This window comes from Topomyia yanbarensis, chromosome 3 (genome assembly GCF_030247195.1).
Source record: "Topomyia yanbarensis strain Yona2022 chromosome 3, ASM3024719v1, whole genome shotgun sequence".
Classification (NCBI taxonomy): domain Eukaryota; kingdom Metazoa; phylum Arthropoda; class Insecta; order Diptera; family Culicidae; genus Topomyia; species Topomyia yanbarensis.
This window is the reverse complement of record NC_080672.1, coordinates 347,130,728-347,156,000: the sequence shown is the minus strand read 5'-3', so window position 1 is coordinate 347,156,000 and position 25,273 is coordinate 347,130,728. Positions and strand designations below refer to the sequence as shown.

Genomic DNA, 25,273 nt, shown 5'->3' with positions numbered 1-25,273 from the left:
GTTCGAATCTGTAATCTCACCCCCCCCCCCCCCCGTTCAGCCTTGTCCACCCTCTCTCCCATGTCTCTGATACACGGATGTATGATTTCACCCCCGTCTCCCCCTGAATATCTTCCCAAAACTTATGTGCCCCCCTATCTTCTAGTTTTAGTTGATCAATATTTAATCTCGTTAAAAATGCCCAACAGTGCTACTGCTTTAAAATAGTCCTAATTAATTCCCCCTAATCTTGAACCACTCTCTCTAGTTATTTCTAATTAATAAGCTTGTAAAATGTTCCGCTTAGTTAATAATTAATTTCTCCTATAATCTCTCTTCTAAAAATTATAAAGTGAATTACTATACAAAGAACACACAAAATGAGCCGCCCCCCCCTAATCTTACGAATAATATATTATCCCCTCTTTTATATGTATAAGTTAGCTGTAAAGTTTTTTTTTTGGTTTCATTATATAAAACAAAATAATATTGAAATGTGTAACTCTCTAGTTTTAAAAAATTCAAAATGAAAAACAATGAAAAAATGGCACCTTTAAGCTAACGCATATGTGCATAACGCATAGTCACTTTTATAATGTGTCTCTTATCTTAAGAACAAAGGAAACTTCTACTATACTTCTTGCCCTAGTAATCTGTCGAGATGAGTGAGTCGCAGAAACAAGAAGTGGTGCTTCGGCCAAATTCTGTGATTACTGTTGACTCGCATAAGATCGAGCATTCGTGATGAAGAACATTTTCTGTTGGTGAAAATGGAGGAGTTACGTACATTTATCGAGTTCTACCATGTCAGATAATTAGTTGTTGAGCTGTTGGCCCAGGCAAAACCATTTATTTTAAATAATTTAGAGCACATGATTGTGTGTGACGACGCTATAATTAAGAGCTTCATATAAATGGACGGTGAGAGAATCAATGTTCGGTTACAATATCGAATACCGCTTACTTACAGATTAGGGCATCGCAAAAAAAAATTTTTTTTTGGCTTCTCAAAGGCCCCCCTCGCATATTGTGACAAACATCAAAGTAAGCTCAGATGCCAAATTTCATATCATTAGGACTATTCTAGACTCCCGCCCACCTCGATTGAAATTTTTGAAATTGGTGCTATGGGAAAATATGGAGGAAAAATATATTAAATGCTATAACTTTTGAAATAGCTATCAGAAAATTACAACTTATACCTCTTTTTAAAGGAAATTACCTTAGTATTTGAATGGAGGTATCTTTGTTTATAGAAAAATACGGGAAAGTGGGGTACTTGGTCATTTTGGCCCCAAGATCCCCTATTTTTAATAATGTTTCTGCTCCGTGATGCAAATCATACATATTTTGTAGTTTTTATAATGTGAAAAAATCTCAGAAATCGAATGGATCCTTTTTGAGCTTTGTCCGAATACGAGAAGTTGGGGTTATATGGCCTTTTGTCATTCATATTGAATTTTATCATTTTCTCATGTATATATCTCTATTACTCTTCCTTCAATTTTAATAATTTGTGCCTTGTTGAACGTGGAAAATCCTTAGCAACATAAAAATAGATTAGTTACCGGTAAAATTCAGAAACATCAAATTATCTGACATATAGCCTCGATTTCACATTTTTATTATAAAATCGCACATATTAACTCCATTTAACAACAAATTTTTAATTTACTGCTTTTGGTGTAAAATACGCTTAGGGATCACATGAGAAAAGTTTCATTCCTGAAAAAAGGAGAAGTTGAGGTATTAGGACATTTAATAAAAAATGTGATTTGCAGAGTTAATGTCCAAAAATTTGATGCTTCTGAATTTTATTTTTTTCTATTTTTTGTATTCTTAAGAGTTTTCCACGTTCAGCAAGATACATTTTGTGAAAATTGATTGAAGAATAATAATGATATATGCACGAGAAAATGATAAAATTTAATATGAATTACAAAAGGCTTTTAACCCAAACTTCTCGTATTCGGACAAAGATCAAAAAGGATCTGTTCGATCTCTGAGATTTTTTTACATTAGAAAAATTGCAAAATATGTATGATTTGCATCACGGATCAGATGATTAAAAATAGGGGATTTTGGGGCCAAAATGGCGAAGTACCCATCTTTTCCGTATTTTTCTGGAAATAAAAATATCTCCATTCAAATACTAAGGTTATTTAAAAAGAGGTATAAATTGTATTTTTCTGATTGCTACTTCAAAAGTTACAGCATTTAATATATTTTACCTCAATATTTTCTCATAGCACCAATTTCAAACATTTCAAGCGAAGTGGGTGGGAGTCTGGAATTGTCCAAATGATGTGAAATTGTGGCACTTGTTAAGGTAACATTAACAGTGGCAAATCTACAGCCAGCAAAATCATTGAGAAAATTCACACTTGTAAAGGCAACAAGTAAGCATGTTTGCGAACGAAAAGTCTGTAACCACGATTATGACACGGGAGTGTTTAATAGCGAGATAGATATGAACGATCCCCTATACGCAGTTGGTGTGGAAAAAATATTTCCCCTCCTCGCAAATAGGTACCTACGTGCAATGCCTTCGAGCTTGCGCGTGATCTGCTGGACAACCATTAAAACTAGTTTTATTGTTTTTATTGTTGGATATAGATATGAAGATTTTAAATTTAAACGACAAGTTATTGAATAACACCCAATTTGAATTTCTGTATTAGCTCTGTGCACTGTGTGGTCTTAGTATAAATACTAGGCATCACATTCAAGCGTAGTAGGCAAAAAATACTACAATTTATTGAGAACGATATAGCCTAGACGACAGTTTTTGTTTTCGCGTTAACGCAATATCATTTCCATGGGCACTTAATTTCATTTTCATTAAAACACTGTTGCGACTAAGATGTTGTGACTAGTTGAATATAAAAATCCAATAATTTCGAATTCATGTCTCTTGGTCTATTTTTTGCTCGTTTTGGAATAAAATGAGAGATGATCAAAAATCACGAAGGAGGAAAAAAGAATCAGCAAATCTAAGTTAATTCAAAACAGCATCTCTTCTATCTTTTTTATGCACTCTGAACGAGTGCTTTCTGAATTGCGCTCTAATCCTCCCAATTCGGATTGAATAAAACGACATTTTCGAAAGCACCTTACGTCTTCGTTATCCGCACAACGTTCAACGTTAGGTGCAACAACTTTAATTGAAATTATTTTGGTAAAACAAATTTGTAATCAAAAAAAGTTTTTTTTTCAAGAAGTAATACATTTCTTCCAATCTTGATGACGATTGTGAAAAAAACTTGAAACTAATTAAAAACAAACTAATTACTGAGCAGATTAGTGTCAACACGTTTAAATGGACTTAGTGTTGATTTCTTCACCATCGCGTAACCTTTAAACTTTTACCAGCATGTTTAAACCTGGATTAAACGTTAAGCGAGGGTGGCGAAATCGGCACAAAGAAAGTGTAATTGCAAGCATCATAACAAATCCAACTGCCAATTGGAACTAGATAATAAGTCATGCAAAATTTTTTTTTAAAGGATTCACAGAAATTCTATTCTATTCTATTCTAACCCTTGCACAGCCAGTATTGAAAAGCATCCTGGAAAACACTGCAGTTATTCTTTAGTGTTTTTCTTGTCAACATTAATATTTGAAGCATATTATAATATGTCGCAAATATTAAAACGGCCAGGCCTACTGTGCAGAGTTGTGTTTGAAGATGTTTCAATATTATACGGCAATTGAATTATTCACTTAATGAACAATTCAACCAACGAATCGTTTTGAAACTTGAATGAGGAAGAAACGAGGACAACCGTACCGACCGTTTCAGATTATAGGGGGTTAGGATAAAACGTTGGGAGTGACTTGGCTAAGAAGGTTAATGTCACTCCTTTGGTCCTTTGGGATGGGACAGAGGTATTTACACCTTGCCCTGGCTAAAGAGCCTAGGTTAAAGCGCCTTTACTCGCTCTGGGAATATTAGCAATAACTACATAATTCCTCAGAATTAGGAAGTCATTGCAAATATTATTATCTTCTGACTAGAGACACCAATCTACGTACCCTAATATGTGTGATATTTATTTCCTGCATTTAGGAAGTTTGAGTTCTTGGCTAAAATTTATTGATTGAGAAAAACCTAATGAACAGTGATTGGGTTAATTTTAAGTTGGATAATAATGTGTTAGAACGTGTCAGTGAAATTAAATAGGAGTAATTATAGACGAAAATCTAAATTTCAAAAAAACACATCAACTACACTATCAAAAAGATTGCAAAAATCTGGAGTTCTATGTCGGTTAATTAATTTTACACGTTAATTCGACAAACATATTGTTTTCCAACTTTGTCCCACTATGGCGGTGCAGTGATAGAATACGGTAATATAAACTCTTACAAAGGAATCAAGGGCAAATAAGGAAGGAGATATACAAAATACAACTGACTCTGAGATGGACAAGTCGTTGCTCTTTCCGGTGCCATAACGTACGCTATTTAAATATGGTATCAATATAAAAAGTAGTAAATAATAAAAACGGTACAGATACTTAGCAATATTAGTGGTCCATTTCGATACGAAAGATTATTCGAAACGGCTGTTTCCAGTCAAGCCGAGCGGTCTGCGTTTCCCCTTCGCCATTAACGGGGTAATCGAAACACTGAAGTAATCCTACCAGATCTTTTGAAGTTCCTCTTCCAGCTTGAGTGAAATCTGTTACCTTTTTCAGAAAGATTAAACAATTAATCCTTCATCACGATGAAATTTAGCACTCAACTTTTCGCAAATGAAGCTTTTAAAAATTATTTTTAAGCTGCGGTTTAAAAAATCTTCTAAAATTGTGACAGCCTCAAAATTTTCGCAACCACTTGAGGTAAAGCCTACTTTTCGAATCTCAATTTAAAGGATTCACAGAAATCGGATAAATTGCATTAATTTAAAAACAGATGAATCTAAAAGAAAGTTTCTTCGGCACAGAAGAAGCAAGTGCGATGTGTTCTCTTTGATTTGTCGGAAGTAAGTTCGATGCTAAAATTAATGAGTGCATCCATATTTATAGTTTCGAATTATCTTGGTTGTGTCATCAATTTAGCAAAATTTACGTAAATTAGAATATAACAGTAATCAGTACTAGGCGGTTTCCTTTCGATTAGTGAATAGTGCAAATTTCGGTTAGTTTAGCAGATTAATTCATTGAAACATATCTTTAGTATGGTCCAAAAATCCACGAATTCCGAAATATAACCTATAAGCTTCGTGTGCTCAAATATAATATTTACTAAATCTAGGTAATCTAATTGAGTCCCAACGGTTTTGCAAGATAGAGCTAAAGTTCTTATTTAAGCTTTGTAGAAAAATCAGTAATTCTTTGTTCACACTTTACATGTTAATAAGCAAAATTACTGGTCTGCCTTTTGCCGTAGTTTCAAGGATCTAGTAGAAGAATTGCCTAGAAAAATCAGCCTGTCTAATGATATGAAAAAGCATCGATTTCATAAAAAATAGGATCTGTGAAAATATCTGAATACTTAAATAGATAAATAATTAGTTATTCTCACTTGCTTAATAGCATTGCCGAAAATAGTCTTTAATGTATTGTAATCATGTATTATCATTTAGATTGAAAAGATTTTAAATTTGAGTTAAATAGGAGTGGAACTGTTTCTCCGCATCTACAAGTCGCCTGTCTGATCAGAAGATTTGTAGCGGATTTCGACACTTTCTTGTATTTGTATTTAAATAAATGAATCTTAATGAACTAGAATAAAGAGAAACGACCTATAGTGGTAACAAACGGTTACGAAACTCAGTAGAACTAATGACGATGTAGAAGATTTCGCTATAATCGTTGAAGCGACGGGTCATTACTAATATCGGTCTGCTGGCAGCGTAGTTAGTGTGGCACATTTCAGTCTGCAACAGTGCTCAGGACGAAGCACACGAGTTGCTACGTAGAGGTTAATTCAGGGCCGGCGAAATACTTTTTTGCCGAGTGGGTAGTAAGATTTGGAGTGATTTCTACTCGTTGTGACGAAAGATCAGACATCGTGTATGCAAGTGAAATTGAAAATTTCCGCATAATACTTGTTGACTATTTGGAAATACTCTTTATAACCGGACTGTGTGACTGATGGCTCAGTAAAAATATGTTTGTTGATTACTGGTACTACAAATGTTTCACAGCTAAATACCAATTACACTATTCTTTTAAATTTCGTTGCATTAATTTTCTGCTTCCTCCGATAAAACCTTTGAGCGGGTACCGATGCCCGCATGAGAGTTTTGACTAATGCGAAGGTATATCCTACAACAGACATCCCCTCTGACTCCGATGGCAAAATAATGCCGATAAATCTCCTTTCCGGACCGAAGATAACATCATCATTAACATTATTGAAATATCGCGTAAACTAACTATGCAATACTCGGCCGTGTACGAAGAAGTATCTTGTATGCGTACCCGCTTGGGAAGTAGAGATTGATGGTGTGGTCTCCGACAGGGGTCTTAATAGCGAAATATGGGTTTGACTCCTTGAAGAACCATTTGCTTCAGTCAGACAAAATTCTGGTTTACAAACAATTGCGTTCAGCAAAAATGGAAGAGTACAAGAATTTATTTTCAATCAATCTCATGTCAAGTCTTTCACCGGATCTACTCTTCCAAATTTTGTTTTTCTGAACGGGGCTCGTCTACCAGTTCGCCTTTTTGTGTCTCAGGGCATACCGTAATTGCAAACAATTAGGCCATACAGCTACCCAATGTAGAAACCACGATTAATTTCTACGCTCCAGTATCCACTAAAGAGAAAGAGTCCAACAATCTCATTGAGGGAACATCTTCTAATATGTGTATAAATTTTCGAAAAAAGAAAATCATTTCTTCTCATAAGCTTCCTCGTAAAGGTCTGAGCGTGTCCTTTGCTGGGTGCTATTACTATTATGTTTCATTCCCATGATTTCCTAGGTTTTACACGATGTATTTGGTTAACTTCCGACGGAGATCTTCCACAATTTTAACATTATTCGCCAGGGCAGTGTTAATCCTCGGATATTGAAGTTGTCGATTGTCAAATCCGAATCAAAGGCAGACATTGTTCCCCTATACATCGTACCTCAGCTGGTTCAAGAAAACTTCAACTTCCACGGTATGCCATAGGGTTGTCTTCACGTTGACAACCGATCTATCTTACTGCATGATATTCGCGACAATTTCAATATGATCATGGCTCCTCCACCGTGCACAAGCTCGTTGGGTTTGTCATTGTAATCGACCTCAATTAGTGTGCCTATTGATTGGACCAACTATGCGTCCACTATATCCGAAACAATCAAATCAAAACAAGAAATTCCTCCGGTGGAAGCATACAAGGTTTTGAATGGCTTGATTATCGATACTGCGATTAAAGGCCAGACGAAACAAGATCCGGCGCGAACAGATGGATAAAGAGCACTCAGAATTGTACGTGAAAAGGACCTATAATGACTTTTTGAATGTCGGATCGCCCGATTTTTTTCCGAATATACGCAACATTAGAAACACAAATAGCAAAATCTAATGAATGCTGAAAACGTGGTTATTGGCACTGGTTTGTCGACGGATTAACGAGAGAAATAATGTTCCATCTGGTGGCTAGATTCTACGTTGTATATTCTATTCAACCGTTGATCGGAATACACGGAACCAAGAATCCTTTTTCGGCCTTCTTTTGCCTTCCTTATAATAAGCCTAATCTTTCAATTGATAATCAAATAATACTTCGTGCTAAGAAAAATAACAATATCTAGTCTTTGAAAATATTTCTAATTGCATCCTTTAGTCCGAATAAAAATGCAATAAGATTTTTTCTGCATTTTGTTCTGAATTCCTTGTTTTAAGATGTAGATGTGTCAAAATATATTCCCCTTAGTATTACTAAAGAATAAGTTTAAATTTTAAATAAATTTTCATTATTATGCAATATTTTGAACAAATTTAAATTGTAAAGCAAAGAATTTTGAAGCTGAATAAAAAATGACATTATTGTGCATCAAGAATTTCAGACGCATGAATATTGTGCGCAGACAAATATGCGGTTAATTTCTGGTTTTAGTTTGTTCCAAACTTTCGAGTGGGTATTTCCCTCTCAGTTATTTTCGAGTGGGTAGTTCTACCCACGGTATCCGCCGGCCCTGGGTTAATTTGTAATAGGAGATCGGGAACATCATATTGAGCCATAAGGAGCTTAGACACGAATGGTAGCTTGCGACGCGTATCTACGATCTTCTAAAGTGTGTATGTAGTCCTAATAATCGACAACGGTCTTTGTATGGTGACATATTGTCTATTGCCTTAGTTTTGGAACTGTTTTCACTAAGAACTTTTCAAAATTACATTCAGTTTCCAGTTACTATCTCAAGTTACTAGAATTAACACATTTATGCAACAAGTTTTAAGCCCCTCCTGAAACAAAATCCTGGCTACATGCCTGGAGTCAGGTACCATAGTACTACTAGCTGATACTGAATTTCATTTCGATCCGACTTTCGGAACCGGAAATACCAGTTGAAGAATACATAGAAAAGCTAGATGTTAATTGTCCATATCGGATTCTCAGAGTTTCCTAAACCAATATTTTCAAGTTTAGGCTCACACGAAAGGTACAACATCCTCAATGGCTGCAATTAAATTGCAATTTGATCCATCCGCTTGTTCTGGAGTTATGAGTTGATAAGTGTGATCACAAAACAAATAACACTAAGACACTTAAAAGTCAAAAATGCTGTTAAAATTGCAAGAATTTTTAGATTTGGGACACTTTGTTACCTATCAAAATTGCTTTCTATACATTGGCCACCTCTTCCGGCTCCGGAAGTCCCAGACACGCTGCCACACAGTTCCTGAATACATTTCACATCCGTATCCTACTGTCAGCTGTAGAGAAGCCCAGGACTAGTTGGTGGTGTTTTAGATAGTCATTTTTTATCTCCTTGGTTTAGCTAGATTATGCAGAATAGCACACTTTGCATAAAAGGATAGATCGTTGGCAACATCTCAGAATTTTTTCAATGTTTGATGCATAGTCTTCAATTTTATAGACATGATTGTGCGAGCTAAAAAATCCCGCCAAAGTTCATCATCCAGGTAAGTCAAAATGTCGATCAATCTTCCTGGAACTCGGTCCTTTTTCCTAACAAGAAAAAATTCAACATTGACAGATCTGACGAACATGACAAAGTATAAAGAAAAGTAAACACAAAATATAATCCGTCGACTATAAAAGGAACAGTTAAGCATGGTGATCCCCCACCAGTGGGGGTGCATGGCAGCATCTGGAATGGGGAATTTTGTTTTGATTGAACCATTAATGATTAATGAATACATTTTGGTATTCAAACATATTGAAACAAAACTTGCAAAACAGGACTAACAAATGGGGCTAGGAAGGATCATTTATCTTCCAACAGAACAATGACCCTAAGCATACTGCACTGATTATCAAAGATTGAGCTCTGAATTTTGGAACAATAAAATTTATATGCTACGAAAACAGGACGTGAACAAAACCATGTGTTTCTTAATCACGATAAATTTTATTTCAGTAAGGCCAGCATAATGCTTTCATCTGTAAAGATATTTGATTTTGTGATTTCGCTGAATTGAAGAGGAGTTTAAATGTGGCTAAGGATATTATAGGGTCAGATACTGGAAAAATATTGTATCTTTAAACAACAATGAACACGTACCACGTGCTTCTAATAACAATTTACATGTTCTAAACTGTGCATATTCTAAGATAATTAAAATTCTAAATTGTAAGGTCTTTAAATAAATGTACTCTTTAGAATCATTTTTTTCATGCATACGTTCAGAAAGATTTGAAAACATGAATAAAATCTTGATTGTAACTACAGTACGGTTTGATCTTGGGACCCACAGCTGTGTACAAGCTATTGCAACACAAAACATTAGAAGTTTATTCTGCCTCGTTATCAATACACAAATAGAGCACTGAAAGACGGCCACGTAAACAATTCTTTCGAAAGCGCTTTCCAGGTTGAAAGGTGCTGCGCTATTATGCAACATGAATGCATATTCTCGACAATGTGAAAAACTTACATCCTCTCCATCAGACGACGCACAAACTGTTTCTTGTGCACATATAGGAAGCACCGTGTGACTGGGGTTTTAGGTCGTCATCCCTTTCCGCGTGAAGTAACATTCTATGTCTTTTCGAACGGGTTTCTTCCTGACTCGTACGAGGAAATCGTTTTTTCTCAGCATGACATTGGTGGCGCGACGTGCATGTGTATACCTACATACACCGGAATGTGGTTGGTTTAGCGAAAGGACATAAAATTGAATATACATTGTACATCTAATGTGAAGCTTTCAACACATTTTCTCCGGTGCGCCTGTGAATCTCCACACCGTTTTGTCGGAAAACAAGTCCGCCCAGAAGGTGGTTCAAAGTAATAGCGAAAAAAGGATAATTTTCGTTGGATCCTTCTACCAATAGCACACCAGCAAAACAGTGTAGCAAAAAACTGACATCTTTCTCCATGCTGGTCATGACCCAATTTCGAGTTGTTTTTGTTATGGCAGTCTTCAACATTACTTGCCAACTATATCCCTCCCAACTCGTCCCTATCTAATCGGACGGAAATGGAACGGAATCACTGGATCGGATCGTGTTTTATTGTGCTTTCGCTATGCTGTTGAGGGAGGTAGATCAATCTAGAGGATTGACAGTAAAATGGATAGTGTTTTTGTTACTGCGAAAAAATATGCGTCTGGTGCTTTTTATTGTACCCGTAGGGCTATTATAGAACCAATTCTCCCATAGCTTAAACTGTACTTTGAAATTTGAAAAGGTAGCTACCTAGAAATAAAACTTGTAACGGGTTTCAACAATTGAAAGTGGAAAAATTCATTACAAAGAGTGTTTCGGTAGAGTGCAGCATTTTAATTGAAAATTCCATCCAAAGCGTCGACAGATCAAAGCTAACTTTCGGTTCTGGAGGTTTTCTGAGTTTCATACCGGTGATGTTTTACCAAGTTGATTTTTTCTCCTTTTCGGAAGCTATACTACACGGAAAGTCCCAAATGAGGACAATCGGTCTCGTTATTGTCTGTTTCACTGAAAACCCGACTAAAATTCGAACTGAATGAAAAACTTAATCTAAAGTTTACATTGTAAGTATTTAGTAATCCATTTTATCAATCGGAGGGAAAAGGAAATGAATAAATTATAATTTTCAGTTAAAGTACAAAGAAGTAGTGCGGCAACAAAGAAAGTTTTGATACCTAATTTTCCTGCAAAACGTGACTGTCTATTTCGGTAGATATCGACAAACAAGTATAGAAATGGTGCAAAGTGTATCTAGTTTCCTGACACTAATGTCTTTTTTTTTATTGAAAATGATATATTTCTGGATCTGAGGCAAAATTACAATAACATTGCAAAACAACACTGATAGAAGAAAAGTGAATTTCCTTACACAATTTTTCTTTTATTCGCAATTTAAGCTTCGAAACTTTCCGTGCAAAATATCGCAACAAATCCCCGTACGTACAATACAATGACATTGGACTTCATAGAACCGGAAGCATAGAGCGCTGTTCTATGCGACTGTGACACTGCTGTGTGCGACTGCTCTAACTTTGCACGTGTTTGGAACATAGCTTTTTGTTGTTCCGTTAGTTTCTTCTTCGATGAAATGTGACTGCCATCAGCAGAAACTGAGAGAAAGATTTCCTTTTTTATGGGTATTTCGTGCTACCAGATGCACGTGTAACACATTTTTATTGTTGTATGTATATCGTACATAGCACAGGGCAACAATTTTTAGGGCTGCGAAATTAAACCTAATTTTTTTCTTGAATCCAATAGCAAAGCTCATGCTTAATAGTAAAAGTTAGCTCGATTTTATGGTCGTCGATGTTCATCCATAACTAACGTTACCATCGACTGCCTCGGCAGTGTAAATATTAAAAATTTGTATGTAACTCACCTGGGTTCGATTTCCAACCCCGCACATATGGTTATAAATTTTTCAAAACGAAGGCGAATGACACTATAATTAAATCCTCTACAAAACGAAATAAAAAAAAAACTTTTGCGAACCCCTGCACAGTTTAAATAAAACCTGTATATTTTCATTGAATTAGTTGTAGCAAAAAGAATTAATCAAATACAACGGATTGTTGTGTGAGAAATTAAATTTACATGGCCATTAGAATCATTATAAAAAAAAATTAGAAGCGCTAATGCTTAGACTCACTGTGTTAGCCTTTTTACTAACTGGGCCAAGTTAACCCTCTAGTCCCCAAACCTGCCTTTAGGCCGGCTTTATAAAAATCTAAATAAAACTAACAACACATGCTTTTATGTTGTCACCCGCACTAGCATTTCTACTCTACACCTTTCATACACACATTGATTAAATTAGCGTAGCTGCTATTAAAGGCAATTGAACCCCAAGGTTGAAAGTTCTTGGAAAACGTAGAACAACTATCTTGTGTTTAGAAAATTCCAATAACTAAAAAATACCTTTATGTAGCCTGTTAATAGTACTTCAATGTAGATATGAATTGGCTTTGTGGAATTAATCGAAAGTTTAACTTTTTTGCCTGCCTAAAAGCGGTGTTAGGAACCTTAGTGGAAAAATATTCAGTATTTTTCTGATCACTTATCGTACCGGTACTAGCATTATGTGCCATTTTCACTGAAAAGAAGTATGTTTTTAAAACTTTGTGCTGTGCTCATTACCATGTAAAATAAATATATAGAAGAGTCGGGTGGTATTTGGCGGAATCTTTTTCCCGTATTTTGTATCTAATATGGCGTTATCTCTAGTTCTGTACTTCAAGCACTGTGTAAGACATTGATGTTGAGTTTGAGAAAAAACTTGAAAATCTAGAAAGCTTTACATAAAGGGTGTAAAAAAAAAGAAATTTTTTTCAGTCATGTAGCGAAAAACAAAAAAATACAACAGATTCAGCATTTTTTTTATTAAAAACATAATGTTTATTCTTCAAATAAACGTTAACGAATATTGGAGAAGGGGCCCTGGTCAGCCGAACGACGCAACTTAGTCGCGATGCTCTTACAAGAGCGCTGGACGGCACTAACGTCCATCTTCCGGATGCAATTCCGGATCCTGGTAGTCAACTGCTTTGTATCCTTGGCCCGCCAAGTATTTTTTACACTAGGGTACTGATGGAGCCGAAAAAATCCTCAATAGGATGGCACCGGGGCAAGTTGGTCGGGTTCCTTTCTTTCGGCCAGTACGGTATCCTTTTCTGCTCAAGATACTCCAGCGTTCTCTTGGCATAATGGGAAGACGTTTTGTCCGGCCAGAAGACGTACTTCCCATCCGCATGATGCTCCTTTAAGAACGGCGGAAGAATTTTCTTAAGACACTCCTCCCGCTACACTTGTTGATTGAGGGCCAGACCGCTTGGCTTGAACCACGAGTCTTCTTCCGACAGATGATATCCTCTATCTCGAGGTATGGGAGCAGTGATATTTTCGGCCGGCGTCACGCAAACTCGTTCCGTCCCTGTTGTCGAACAGCATTTTCAACGCTTCCTTCTTCTTCTTCTTCTTCTTATTCATCATTATCTTCGCCGGACGGCCCCTACTGGCCTTCCGCTCCACGGTCAGGGATGCCAGGATCCGGTAAACTGTACTCACGGGCACGTTTTCGTCTCGAAAGTGGTCTGCGGTAAACTTTTTTCCACGATGACCATGCGTTTCGTAAAACCGTACAACACGCTCGCGGAGTGCTTCCTGTTTCGACGCCATCTTCGATTGAGCTGGAATCACCCGAGCAAAAAGAAACATTGCCACCCACTTCTAGGGAGTCTAAAGAGCAATTCTCTTGGAGAGAAAAGAATTAACGCTCTTTACTATAATTACAGAAAGGTATTGAATTCATTCTCATTTTTTATTGAACACCTGTTATTATGATACAGAAATCTACCTCAGCACATCATCTTTCATAGTCATTATAATTCGACGGTACCGCCAAAATTAAGACATTTCCCAAGTTAGTGAAAAAACTTTCATTATCGTACATCATTTTTTTCAATCATTATGTATACAATTCAATCCACGGTACTTGAATTATGTAATTTACTAATTTTTTAATAATTTTGGCCAACTTTTGTCTGACTCATACAATGAAAATCTATTGAATCACTCTGAAATGCCGAACATTTCTAAAAAGCGATCCTGCATCAAAATAAACCATTCAAAAATTGATGAAATCATTTTTATTAACTACGACAAGTTTCTAAAAAGGGGGTGGGCGTAGCGTAGTTGGTAAATCGATTGCCTTGTACGCAGTGCACCTGGGTTCGAGTCCCGACCCCGCACATAGGGTTAGAAATTTTTCAAAAGAGATTTTTCTAACCCGAAAAGGCGAATGACCTTATGGTTAAAACCTCTATACTCGAAATAAAAAAAAAGTTTCTAAAATACTGTGAAATGATTTTTGTCTTAAAAAAATTCATAAAATTCCCACGAACATTTTACAAAAAAGGTCATTGCGGGAGAGATACCGCATGTGCGGGTGAGACGCCGCACCGTGGCCACAAACTGAAAAATGGTGAACAAAAGTATTTTTTAGCTCTCGTTGATGTTTTTGTGATTAAGTGTCTTTAGCTGAGTTTCATGAAGTTTGATTACACCTATAAATCGACTAGCACCTTCACTTTTCTTAAGGGGGTACTACCATGTCTGGAAACATTTTTTTATTCAACATTTTGAAAATATTTTTCTTCCTCAACTTTGTGTAACGGTTAAGTTGGAGTAACTTAATTAAGAGTACTATTTATCTATATGTTTCTATGAGCGATATGTACCTATGTGTTGGTAGGGGTTCCTTAAAAGCAGTGTTTGGCTGTTTCTCCCAACAATCAATTTATATAACTTAGGTTTGTTCTTGAAAGATTCATTTTCAAAAAACAATCAATTCGTTAAAATTTTCGGTTTTATCCCAATATTGACATCACTACAAATCAATGCGTTCACGAAAATTAGTGCCTGAAACTTTAAAAATTAAACCGAAGTAACTAATTCTTAGATACATATCGCCCGTTTAAATCTATATATATTAGGGTGGGGCAAAATGATCGTTTTTTCAGCACTGCACTTTTTTGGTTCCTTTTGGGGTCCCAAATAACTGTGCAAAATTTGGAGTCGATTGGTTTTGACCCGGCGTAGCGCATTGCGTTTGAAATTTGTATGGAAATTAGTATGGGAAAACATCCTTTTTTGTATTTTTTATTCTACAGACTACAATTCTTCCTGCAGTATGCCAACAAAGAGATCGAAGTGTAGTCCAGGATATGCTGAACAACTTTGCCGAAGGATGTATGGTGTTAGATTGTCTCTTAACCAAGTTATAGCTGCTCAAATTTCGATACATCGAAATAAATGCCAAAAATCATTTTTATTGCCAACACTGCGGGTGTACCAATGATATTTCATATATCATTCCAAAATTACATCATATATTTTATATTTACCATATTGGTATGTTTGGATGAATTATTCAAAAGTCTTAGCTCAATTTCATGAGCGTAGGTAGTTGAGCAATAGGGTGTAGTGAGGGGGGGGCCTACACTATGTAGTAATTCAAACTGAAATATTGTTGAGTTGGAATGTTCAGATGAATTATTTCAAAACATTTACACAATTTTCTACGCATAATAGTAACGATGAAATAAAACATACTGTATCCCTTTGCCTTGACATTTATCAATAGAAGTTACGTTACAGACTGAATCAACTGATGTCGAGTTGATATGTCAGAGGATTGCATTTATTATATTTTGGTTTAATACACCCAAAATCCGACGGGTATGTTTCTATTACTTTTGGGTAAGATTCTATTGTCTTTTCGGTAACAGACCACGCAATTGCGCATTGCGGTATTAAACTCATATTCCCGCAAAGGTAGTAAACGGTGGAATGACGAATTTCAGTTGCTGTTCATGTATGCGCATCACACAATCAAACACTTTTTCAGTATGTGTCAACCTCGGCTCTGTTCGGTTGTAGGTTAATACGCTCGATTTCTATGATAGTATTAGTGCCGAGTCAAACCAACCGGATTGGCGGATCTCTGACCAAATTCAGGCTGGAATCTGCCCCAATATTGGCAGAAACCAGCCAGAATTACGGATTTTTTACTGGGTAGGTTGGATAGTGGAATAAAAAGTTTAGGCGGTTTCCGAATCCGGCCTAGCTGCCAGATCCGAACCTCCCGCATCCAGACCAGTGCCCAGATCCGAACCAGTTCCCGGATCCAGCCCATCCCCTTTCCCCCTTACCAAGTCCGGACCCGAACTAGACTCAGACCTGGTGCTTAGATCCAGACAAGTGCCTGGATCCGGACCCTCGGTTCGGATACGTGGATCCAAACCACAGGTCTTGCTTCCCGAACATGTCGGGAAGGACTGTTCATGTTTTGTGCAGTCGCCACATTGCTGTTAACGTCCGTGATAGAAAAGAAATTTTAATTTAACACCAGCCGAAATACCCCACCACTATTCCGAGTCGTTTTTTTCTGTCTGCTTTGAAGTTAGCCGTATGTGAGCCGATCTTCAAATACGGAATGTGTCGTGTAGAGAAAATCGAACCTCGTCTTTGTCCTCATAGTCACGGCTTACATATACTAGGCTAGCTCGTTAGAGTGTAAACATTTGACGAGAGCGCGTCATAGAAATCATCGGCGAAAACAATTACATGCAATTCATATATTGTTTGCTGCTAACGAATGATCGGCACCTGGTAAATCACAAGGAAGCTATGCGGATGTCCAAAACCTTTGCTATGATCAGAAAATTACGGTGGGATATGTTTTCTATGGTATGCATCCAAATTCCCGATTTACGCTAATAATCACATAGATACACTGATTATCCACTGAGTCTAGTGTAATTATGGCGTAATTTACGTCAAAAATCCATTCCACGCTATTTTTTCCACCGTAAGAGCTTGAATATTGTCAATTAACAACTTTCGAGAAATCCGTTTGTTTATCTCAACGATTTCTCTGACGTCACCGAAAACTGTCAATTCGCGGAATAGCAAGCCTCCTTTCTGTGAGCCGTGCTCATAGTGTTCACTTCACTTGATGCGCAATACAATGACAAGCGAAGTGCTACACACTTCCAGACAATCCGACGCGATAATATTTATTGAATAAGAATTGATGAAACATAAGTGCCACGCAGAAAAGATTTGAATGTGTTGGTATTGCCGTTTGAGGAATTTTTTGTTGTGACCGTTTTAGCATGAAACGTCTTACTTTTAGAGCAATTTTTTCTTATTACCGTAAAGGTATTACGGCCGAGTTTTGGGTGTACTCATTATGATTTGATAGCATGCTCATTTCGATTCTCATGAAATTGAGCTAAGACTTTTGAATAATTCATCCAAACATACCAATGTGGTAAAATAAAATATATGATGTTATTTTGGATTGCTAAATGAAATATCATTGGTGAACCCGCAGTGTTGGCAATAAAAATGATTTTTGGAATTTATTTCGATGTATCGAAATTTGAACAGCTATAACTTGGTTTAGAGATATTCTAATACCATACATCCTTCGGCAAAGTTGTTCAGCATATCCTGGACTACACTTCTATCTATTTGTTAGCGTACTGCAGGAAGAATTGTAGTCTGTAGAATTGAAAATACAAAAAAGTAGGTTTTCCCATACTAATTTCCATACAAATTTCAAACGCAATGCGCTACGCCGGGTCAAAACCAATCGATCCCAAATTTTGCACAGTTATTTGAGACCCCAAAAGGAACCAAAAAAGTGCTGTGCTCGGTTGATGTGGTTATGATTCCGTTTTTCTATATAATAATGCCCCACCCTAATATATAAGTCAATGTTTGTATGTATATGATTTATAGACTCCCAAACGGCTTAACCGATTGCCGTAAAAGTTTGTACATAGTAGGCGTTTGTTATGGAGCGTGTTTGTGTGCTATTGGTTGGGGATTGTCTGCCCGCCAGATGGCGCTTCGGGACAAATTGTGTTTTTCTCCTATTTCGTTAAAAGTCGCAGCAACGCGCGATGGGTATTAACTAGTATATAGATAAATAGACTCATAATCCTATAATGACATTCCGAGGTAAAAAAATATATTTTAGCTACGCATGCTGAAAAATTTTCGGCACTCCGTGATGCAACTGGACGCACATAATCATTAATAAAATTTTCGTGAGTTAATAATAAGGATTATTTTACATCTCCGGTGTTGTAATTCTTCGAAAGACAAATTCACAATATTATATTACCGTATAAAAGTAATCCAATATAAGAAATATAGAGAGTGCGGCATCTCTCCCGAAATTACCCTATCCTTATTATCTGCTGTCGAATTTCATTTGGATCGGAGCTCTGGTTTCAGAGTAATGAGTCAAGGTTTCAGAATGAAAAAATACATTTTTTTCCATTTTTTTGTTTTTAGAAATTTGGGTGAAGCGAATTGATTAAAACTTTTGTGCATTGTAATGTATTCGGACTTTCTCTTCCATCAACCACTGTTCAGCGGCTTGCAGCTACGCACACGATTGCCCACGACACAGCATAGAAAATACATGATGCGCCAATCGACAGTTGTAACTAACCAGATTAAGTTTTTGCAACGCAAGTTATTTTTTGCTTCTTACGGAGTTTCCCCAATAAATCTATTGTAAACAAAAATTGCGTCTACATTATAAAACGATGGAAAAATGTAGTTTTGCAAATCGTCGCCTAGCTCTGCTATGGAGTGGTGCAAATTAATTTGTATGGTTCCAAAATGTTATTGAGGTTTCAAACTAACAATTAGGACTTTTGACCGATAAATTCTTTCACATCTATCCACCTAAAAGGGCGATATGCTTAGATAGGTCCAAATATCCCCGGGTTCCCCTATAATTAATATTCTTCTATTTTTCATCGCTCTCTGTCTGTACTGCGCACCACAGAGGTGTATCCACCATCTGGACGCTAGATATCGCCCCATCAACACATGGACCGGAACCAACGGCTTTACTTTCCTTCCAAAGGAATACATAACCACAGATTCACATCAGAAAATCTCAACGCCCTCGGATGGGATTGAATCCAGTTCCACTGCGGTGGGCAGTATTATTATTTTTATAGTGAACCTAAATGGTTGACATCTGTCTTAAGAGGCTTACGTAATCACGGGTCGAAGTTTGTGATTTTTACAACTAAGTGCATGCAAAAACAATCGTTATCTTCGGTATCTGAAGACAGTCTTCCAAAAGATCTCGAGATAATTTGTAATAATCTGTAGTCGTCAATACTTTTGCCACCAATCAGTATCTAGAGTAAAAGATGATTGTTGTTGTGTTGTGTAAGCGTTCACCAGCAAATATGATCCTGTTTGATTTAAGGAGTTATATACCTTTTTGTGAGACAAATGTCAAGAATGTTTGAATTTACATAAAGGCATAAAGCAATGATTTCATTACATTAAACTTATAGTACTTGGTAGTACATTTTTCAATGAAATAAACAAGCATAAGTTTATAAAAATATAATTGATAATTCGCGGAGTTATGGTTTTTGTTCCTCATTTTTTAATTAAGAGGTTTGCGATGATCACGATTGAAGACCGAAAGATCAACTAAAATCCCAAAACTCAAAAAATTCCACTAGTATATGAGTATTCCTCGTACCTTAACGATTAGTTGAAGAAATAATATCTTTTACTGCATTCCAGAACGTCCTTCCTACAAAATCGCTGAGTTAAGCTCTAAAAATTGTATTAAAAAATTCTCATCCACAAAACAAAAATTTCTGCTTAAAAAAACCGTTAAGGTATAAGACAAATTGATTACAATCAATTGAAAAAACATTGAAGAAAATCGGTTGAGTGGTTTTTTGGCAATCGTGATCACGGAAAAACCATTTTTGGAAAAACGACATTTCGAGAAAATCGAGTTGGGTAGACGAAGCGCGTTTGAAGGCGCAGTAACTTTCGATCTATTTCTCGGATCTCTATAAAAAATTGGTAAATATTCTCAAGGAGTTATACTTTCATATAAAAATTTGAAAAATAAAAAATAAAATGGTATGTAACCTCTTAATCCAACTCCGAACCGATTGTTTTCAAATTGGAAATACGAGCCTGCAATTTTTACTCCACTTTCAAATAATTTAACAATTTAATTAGTTTCCCTTTAGAGTTTATTATTTAGATCCGCTCAGTTGTACAGTTGTCAGCGAGATTCCGGTCAAGATAGAAGAAAATCAGCAAACCCTTCTAAAAAGGATTTTGTTCAACCACATGTAAAATCCTGGGTTGTCGTATAGCGCCTTGAGAAAACTGATGAATATACAGGAGTTTGACGAAAACAGAGAACAACGCGCAAAAACACGAAGGAGCACCGATTGCTCATTTCAAGCGAAATTCAAACATTTCGATGCATGACTTGGCCAAAAAAACCTTGATTCGCAAAGTTTATTCCAGAGAGCCAAGAAACGTTCCGGATTGAAAATGTACAAGATTTAGAACTTCCAAATCAGATGAACATCAGCAGAGTGTTGTCAAAACGCGTAACCGGAAACTCTACATGACACCACTAACGAAATACCGGCACTGCGTCATTGATGATGAGATCAACATCAAAGCGGATTTTAAGCTGTTGCTCGGATGGGAATATTTCACGGGTAACGACAAGTTTGTTATAGATGACCGTTTCAAATGGTAGAATCTGTGAAAATTCGCTTCGAAATGCCTGATTTGGTAGGCTATATGCACTGGTGGGAAACGTAGTGAATCGTTCATTACCAAAGACACCATAAACGGTGAGATTTACAAAACGGCTCCATCCTATTGGAATATTTGCATTACCGGGAATTTTTGTAAACCCGATTCTAATAAAAACCAACAGTAGGTTATGGGGGTATTATTCATTTAATTTGATAGTTTTTCAAGGATTTTTTTATTTCTGCTTATTCCCTTTTCCATCTATTTCTTGGTGTACTATATTTGTCACGATTATTTATTCGCTGTAAAACCCCTCTAAAATTATTACTCGCACAACGTGATTTAAAAGTCTCAAAACTCTCCAAATAGTATTTCGAGGTATCTTCGAAAACTGTTGAAGATTTATGATATCCTAGTGTGACAAGAAACCAAATTTTCATTTATGTTTTATGCCTCATCCCACGATTTATAAATTGCTAGAGATGTCCTGTAGTACTGGTTCGTTTAAGCAACTTGACCAATGTGTAGTCAAGCATTCGCATACAAACATAATCAACACCGTTGTGACAGAATTCAGAGTGAGCATTTCTGATGCTTACGATGCCTACCTTTTCCGGCTGGGCGGAGGACGTATTGTACTGCCGGGCAACGTCTCGATCGGAGTGATGCTGAACTCGGGCGTACTGAACTGGATCTTCTTCTGTGGCATCTTGATGCTGCTGTTGGTGTTACTGTTGCTTGCTCCAGCACCGCTGCTGATGATACCAACAATACCGTTTCCGTTACCGTTCGGATCGTTGTTGCCACTGTTGTTATTCATTTTGTTGATCGAGAGTAGCTCGAAATCGTTATTAGATAACTTTTTCTGTAAGGCCATTTTTGACACACTTCACTGAAGCAAGGAAAAACAATCACTACGAGCTTTTCGTCACTTTTAGTTGTTTTTGAGTATTAGAACACACTGCTCCCTAAATGTATATCACTAACGCCAGCGTATTCCTCGAATGGGTTTTCATTTCGTTTTCTCGACGGGTACACGCCACCAGTTGTGGTAAGTTCCACGCATTTCCGGAGATTGGGGTAATCTGAGCAACAGCTGCGACATGCATTCTATCATCTATCGCTCGCGAAGGCAATCTTCCGAATGTTTGAACGTATCACATTTCCACCGCTTCAGAAGCCCAACCAAACACAGGCCTGGAGAGGATGAGTACTGGTCGGCGCGGAAAGGGGAGATTGGATCCATTCCAACTTCAGGAGCTTTCGTGCTGTCATCCGTATCCTTCTCGCGCACAATGATTACTGAAGCCTGTCCCGGGTTGCCTTCGAACAAATTCTCACTCACAAAATAGCGAACACGCACTTACATTCTTCCGCTCTACCGTGGAGCCACCAACTCCATCAAATTCTATTTCACCACTAATATTATGCTAGCGAATGTTCTGGTAGGAAGCCACAAGTTTCGGCAGATCAGTCGGCGGCGACTTGGAATGATTTATTCTCTACTTATTAAATGTGGCAAACGACGGACAGATTTTATCGAAGATAGACTTGTATTATTTTAATCAGTAGAATATTTCTCTGCGAGAAGACAAACACAACCGACTGCGGGGATATCCTGCACACAACTCAGAGCTGCTGGCTGTTTGGGCCACGAAAAAGGATACGCAGGTGAGCCTTTCCAGTGAGTGACGCGAAGATAACGGTTCTCGGGTGTGTGAGAGCGGAAAGCTTCCAAGGCGCATGTACAAACAAACCGCGCGAGTGCCTATCTGGCAGGGAAGTTCTGTTGATTGTGCTGGAATGCTGTAGAATGTGGGTGGAAATGTGTTTTGTTTACACCTTCTGTGTTTATCGGGAATCAGGATGCATTCTTTCTTCGAGCTGACATGTGCGACGTCGTTACCTCGGACAATATAATCATGCGAATGGATTTCCATTTAATTTTACTTGCGGGTGAAATGTCATGGCAGGTATTCGGAGGCAGGAGGTGGATCGTGACAGAAATGTTTGTTTTTTAATAATGGTGATTGTGATTTGTTGTTGGTGGAAATGGGTGGATTGTTGAAGTTTTACATTAATAATAACGTTTATTTAGTCGAATATATTCAATCAAACTTGTTTTTTCTTACGGCGTTGTGATTTCTGTGTTTTTACGACAAGACAGGCCGATATAGCCAATAATAAATCAAGTACAGCGAGTTCAAATATTTTACCAATGCGCCAGTGGAGGAAAATTTATGATCTATCAATCTTCTTCGTATAACTGCAATCTGTTTTCGCAAGTAAATCTAGATTAATGGTTACACGAAAAATATCATATTTAGGTTTATTTAAATTAACATTTGTCTTCTTGGGTTTCATTTCTCATGCTATACTCAAGAAGCAACATTGCTTGAAGGCAAAGGGTGAGTCGCTGAACACAAATCGAATTGTGCTCATAAACAAACAGTGTGGTAGCTTGTGCCGCAATGTGCCACGATGTGCCATGGTGTTCAGTAAAACAAAAGCAATGGTTGCTATAATTATTTAACTACACTTTGTTGACAGTTTTTGAGTTGTCAGAAGTGTGCCTCAGTGTGCCGCACATTGTGGTAATGAGTGAAATGATCGTGTATTACTGTGAATCGTAATCTTATATCGTGTTATCGTAAGTAATACAGTGTATATGGCACATTGTTCTAAGTGACTCATCCCTTGCTTGAAGGTGATTTACCACCATTAACCCCTTGATGCCCATGTTGTTAGTAAATCACAACGGGTATACATGGCTATACCGCTTGGTAAATGCAAGATAGGCTCTCAAATGTTTTTTTTTAATTTTCCGTTGAACTATTATTATTGCCAGGGCCAACGGATAGCGTGGGTAGTATGGGTAGTACTACCCACTCGAAAATAATAGTGAGGGGAAATACCCACTCGAAAGCTTGGAACAAACTAAAACCTGAAATTAATACCATATTTGTCTTGCGCAGAATAATGCATGCGTCTGAAATTGAGATTCTTTTTACTTACAATTTAAATTTCTTGAAAATATGGTATAATAATTAGGATTTGTTTAACATTTAAACTTATTTTTAGTAATACTAAGGGGAATATATTTTGACACATCTAAATCTTAAAAGGAGGAATTCAGGTCGATATGCAGAAAAAATATTAGTGCATTTTTATTCAGACTAAAGGAAGCAGTTAGAAATATTTTCAAAGACTAGATATGCAATGTTATTATTGTTTGAGTAACAATTGAAACAAGGAGAAACACAATAAGGCTTATTAAAAGGAAGGCAAAAGATATACACAAGAAGAATTGATTTCAACATCAGAGTAGCAGAGACTGTATCAGGGAAAGTGAAGTGAGGGCGGACAACAATGTTAGGGAAAATAAGAAATTAAACTTGCAGCTTTTTGTCAAACGGAAGAATACTACAGGACATCATGAACCCAATCGCTGCCTGCCGTCCTTGGATCCTCTGGGAACATTTTTGTGACCAGACTTCCAGGTTGATGTTAGCATATCAACCAAATGAGAAGAGATAACTAAATTTGGCTATCTATTGTGCTTGAAATTCTGTATATGAAAGACATATAGGGAGATCGAGAATAGCTAGCACATCTCGGACTGGAACAAGACCGAAGGGATTCGTTTAACGGAGATTTGGCGCTAGGGCACTAGGCGCACGACCAGACAACATGTTTAATGTTGCGATAATCTTCACTATAAGCGCAGAGACAGCTCTCCACGACCCCACTACACCGAAGATGCTCATCCAACGTATAATGACCTGACATGACCCGAGATATCATACGAATGAAGTCACGAGCTTTATCCATCCTCTTCCATTGTTTCACAAAATTTGCCAATTTTGATAAGAAATATTGAAAAACTCGTTGAAGCTACGCTATCTTTCATGGATGTCACCTTCTAATGCCTTTTCTCATTACCATTCTAAGCTAAGTGTCCGCCTTCTCATTACCCGTAATGGAGCAATGCAAAACTAAGGTAATCTGATATGATTTTTCAGCTAATGAACTAAGGAACTCCCACGTTTTCCCCAGAAAATGCATGGCGTGCTTTCCATACTCAATCGAATGGAGAACATCCTTGGAACTGTAATGATGCGGACATGGTCGTTGATGGGTAAATATAAAACCATCAGTTTTGTGGGGAGAATGTATGCAGCACAGCCTCTTTTATGATCACCTTCACCACTACTTCATAATAATTAGTATAGAAGCGATGCATAGCTGTCATCATCTAACGAACGCTACAGTGATATGCGCACTACAATGCTTAGCGCGAGCGTCTTTGCTATCAAATTTGTGTTATTATTTCGTTTAAATAAAGTATTATCATTTCATCGTGAAACATCAATTGTTTGAGTGTAGATCTATACGGAATGCTGTTGTCGCCGTAAAAGGCTTCTTGGTTCCGTATATTCCGAGCAACGGATGAGTAGAATACATAACGTAGAACCTAGCCACCAAATGAAGCATTATTTTTCTTGTCAATTCGTCGACAAACCGGTGCCAATAACCACGTTTTCAGTATTCATTAAGTTTTTCATTTGCGTTTCAAACGTTGATTATA

The 25,273-nt window shown here is 37.1% G+C and overlaps 1 protein-coding gene across 1 annotated transcript in view; it reads right to left on the bottom strand.

Moving 5' to 3' along the window:
• The window catches only part of LOC131692937 (uncharacterized), an 88,443-nt gene extending 66,142 nt beyond the window's left edge, over window positions 1-22,301 (bottom strand). The window contains exon 1 of the mRNA XM_058980355.1: window positions 21,294-22,301. Within this exon, the coding sequence (XP_058836338.1) occupies window positions 21,294-21,562 (269 nt within the window). The 5' untranslated portion in view covers window positions 21,563-22,301. The remainder of the gene's footprint in view (window positions 1-21,293) is intronic.
• Window positions 22,302-25,273: the final 2,972 nt, after the last annotated feature.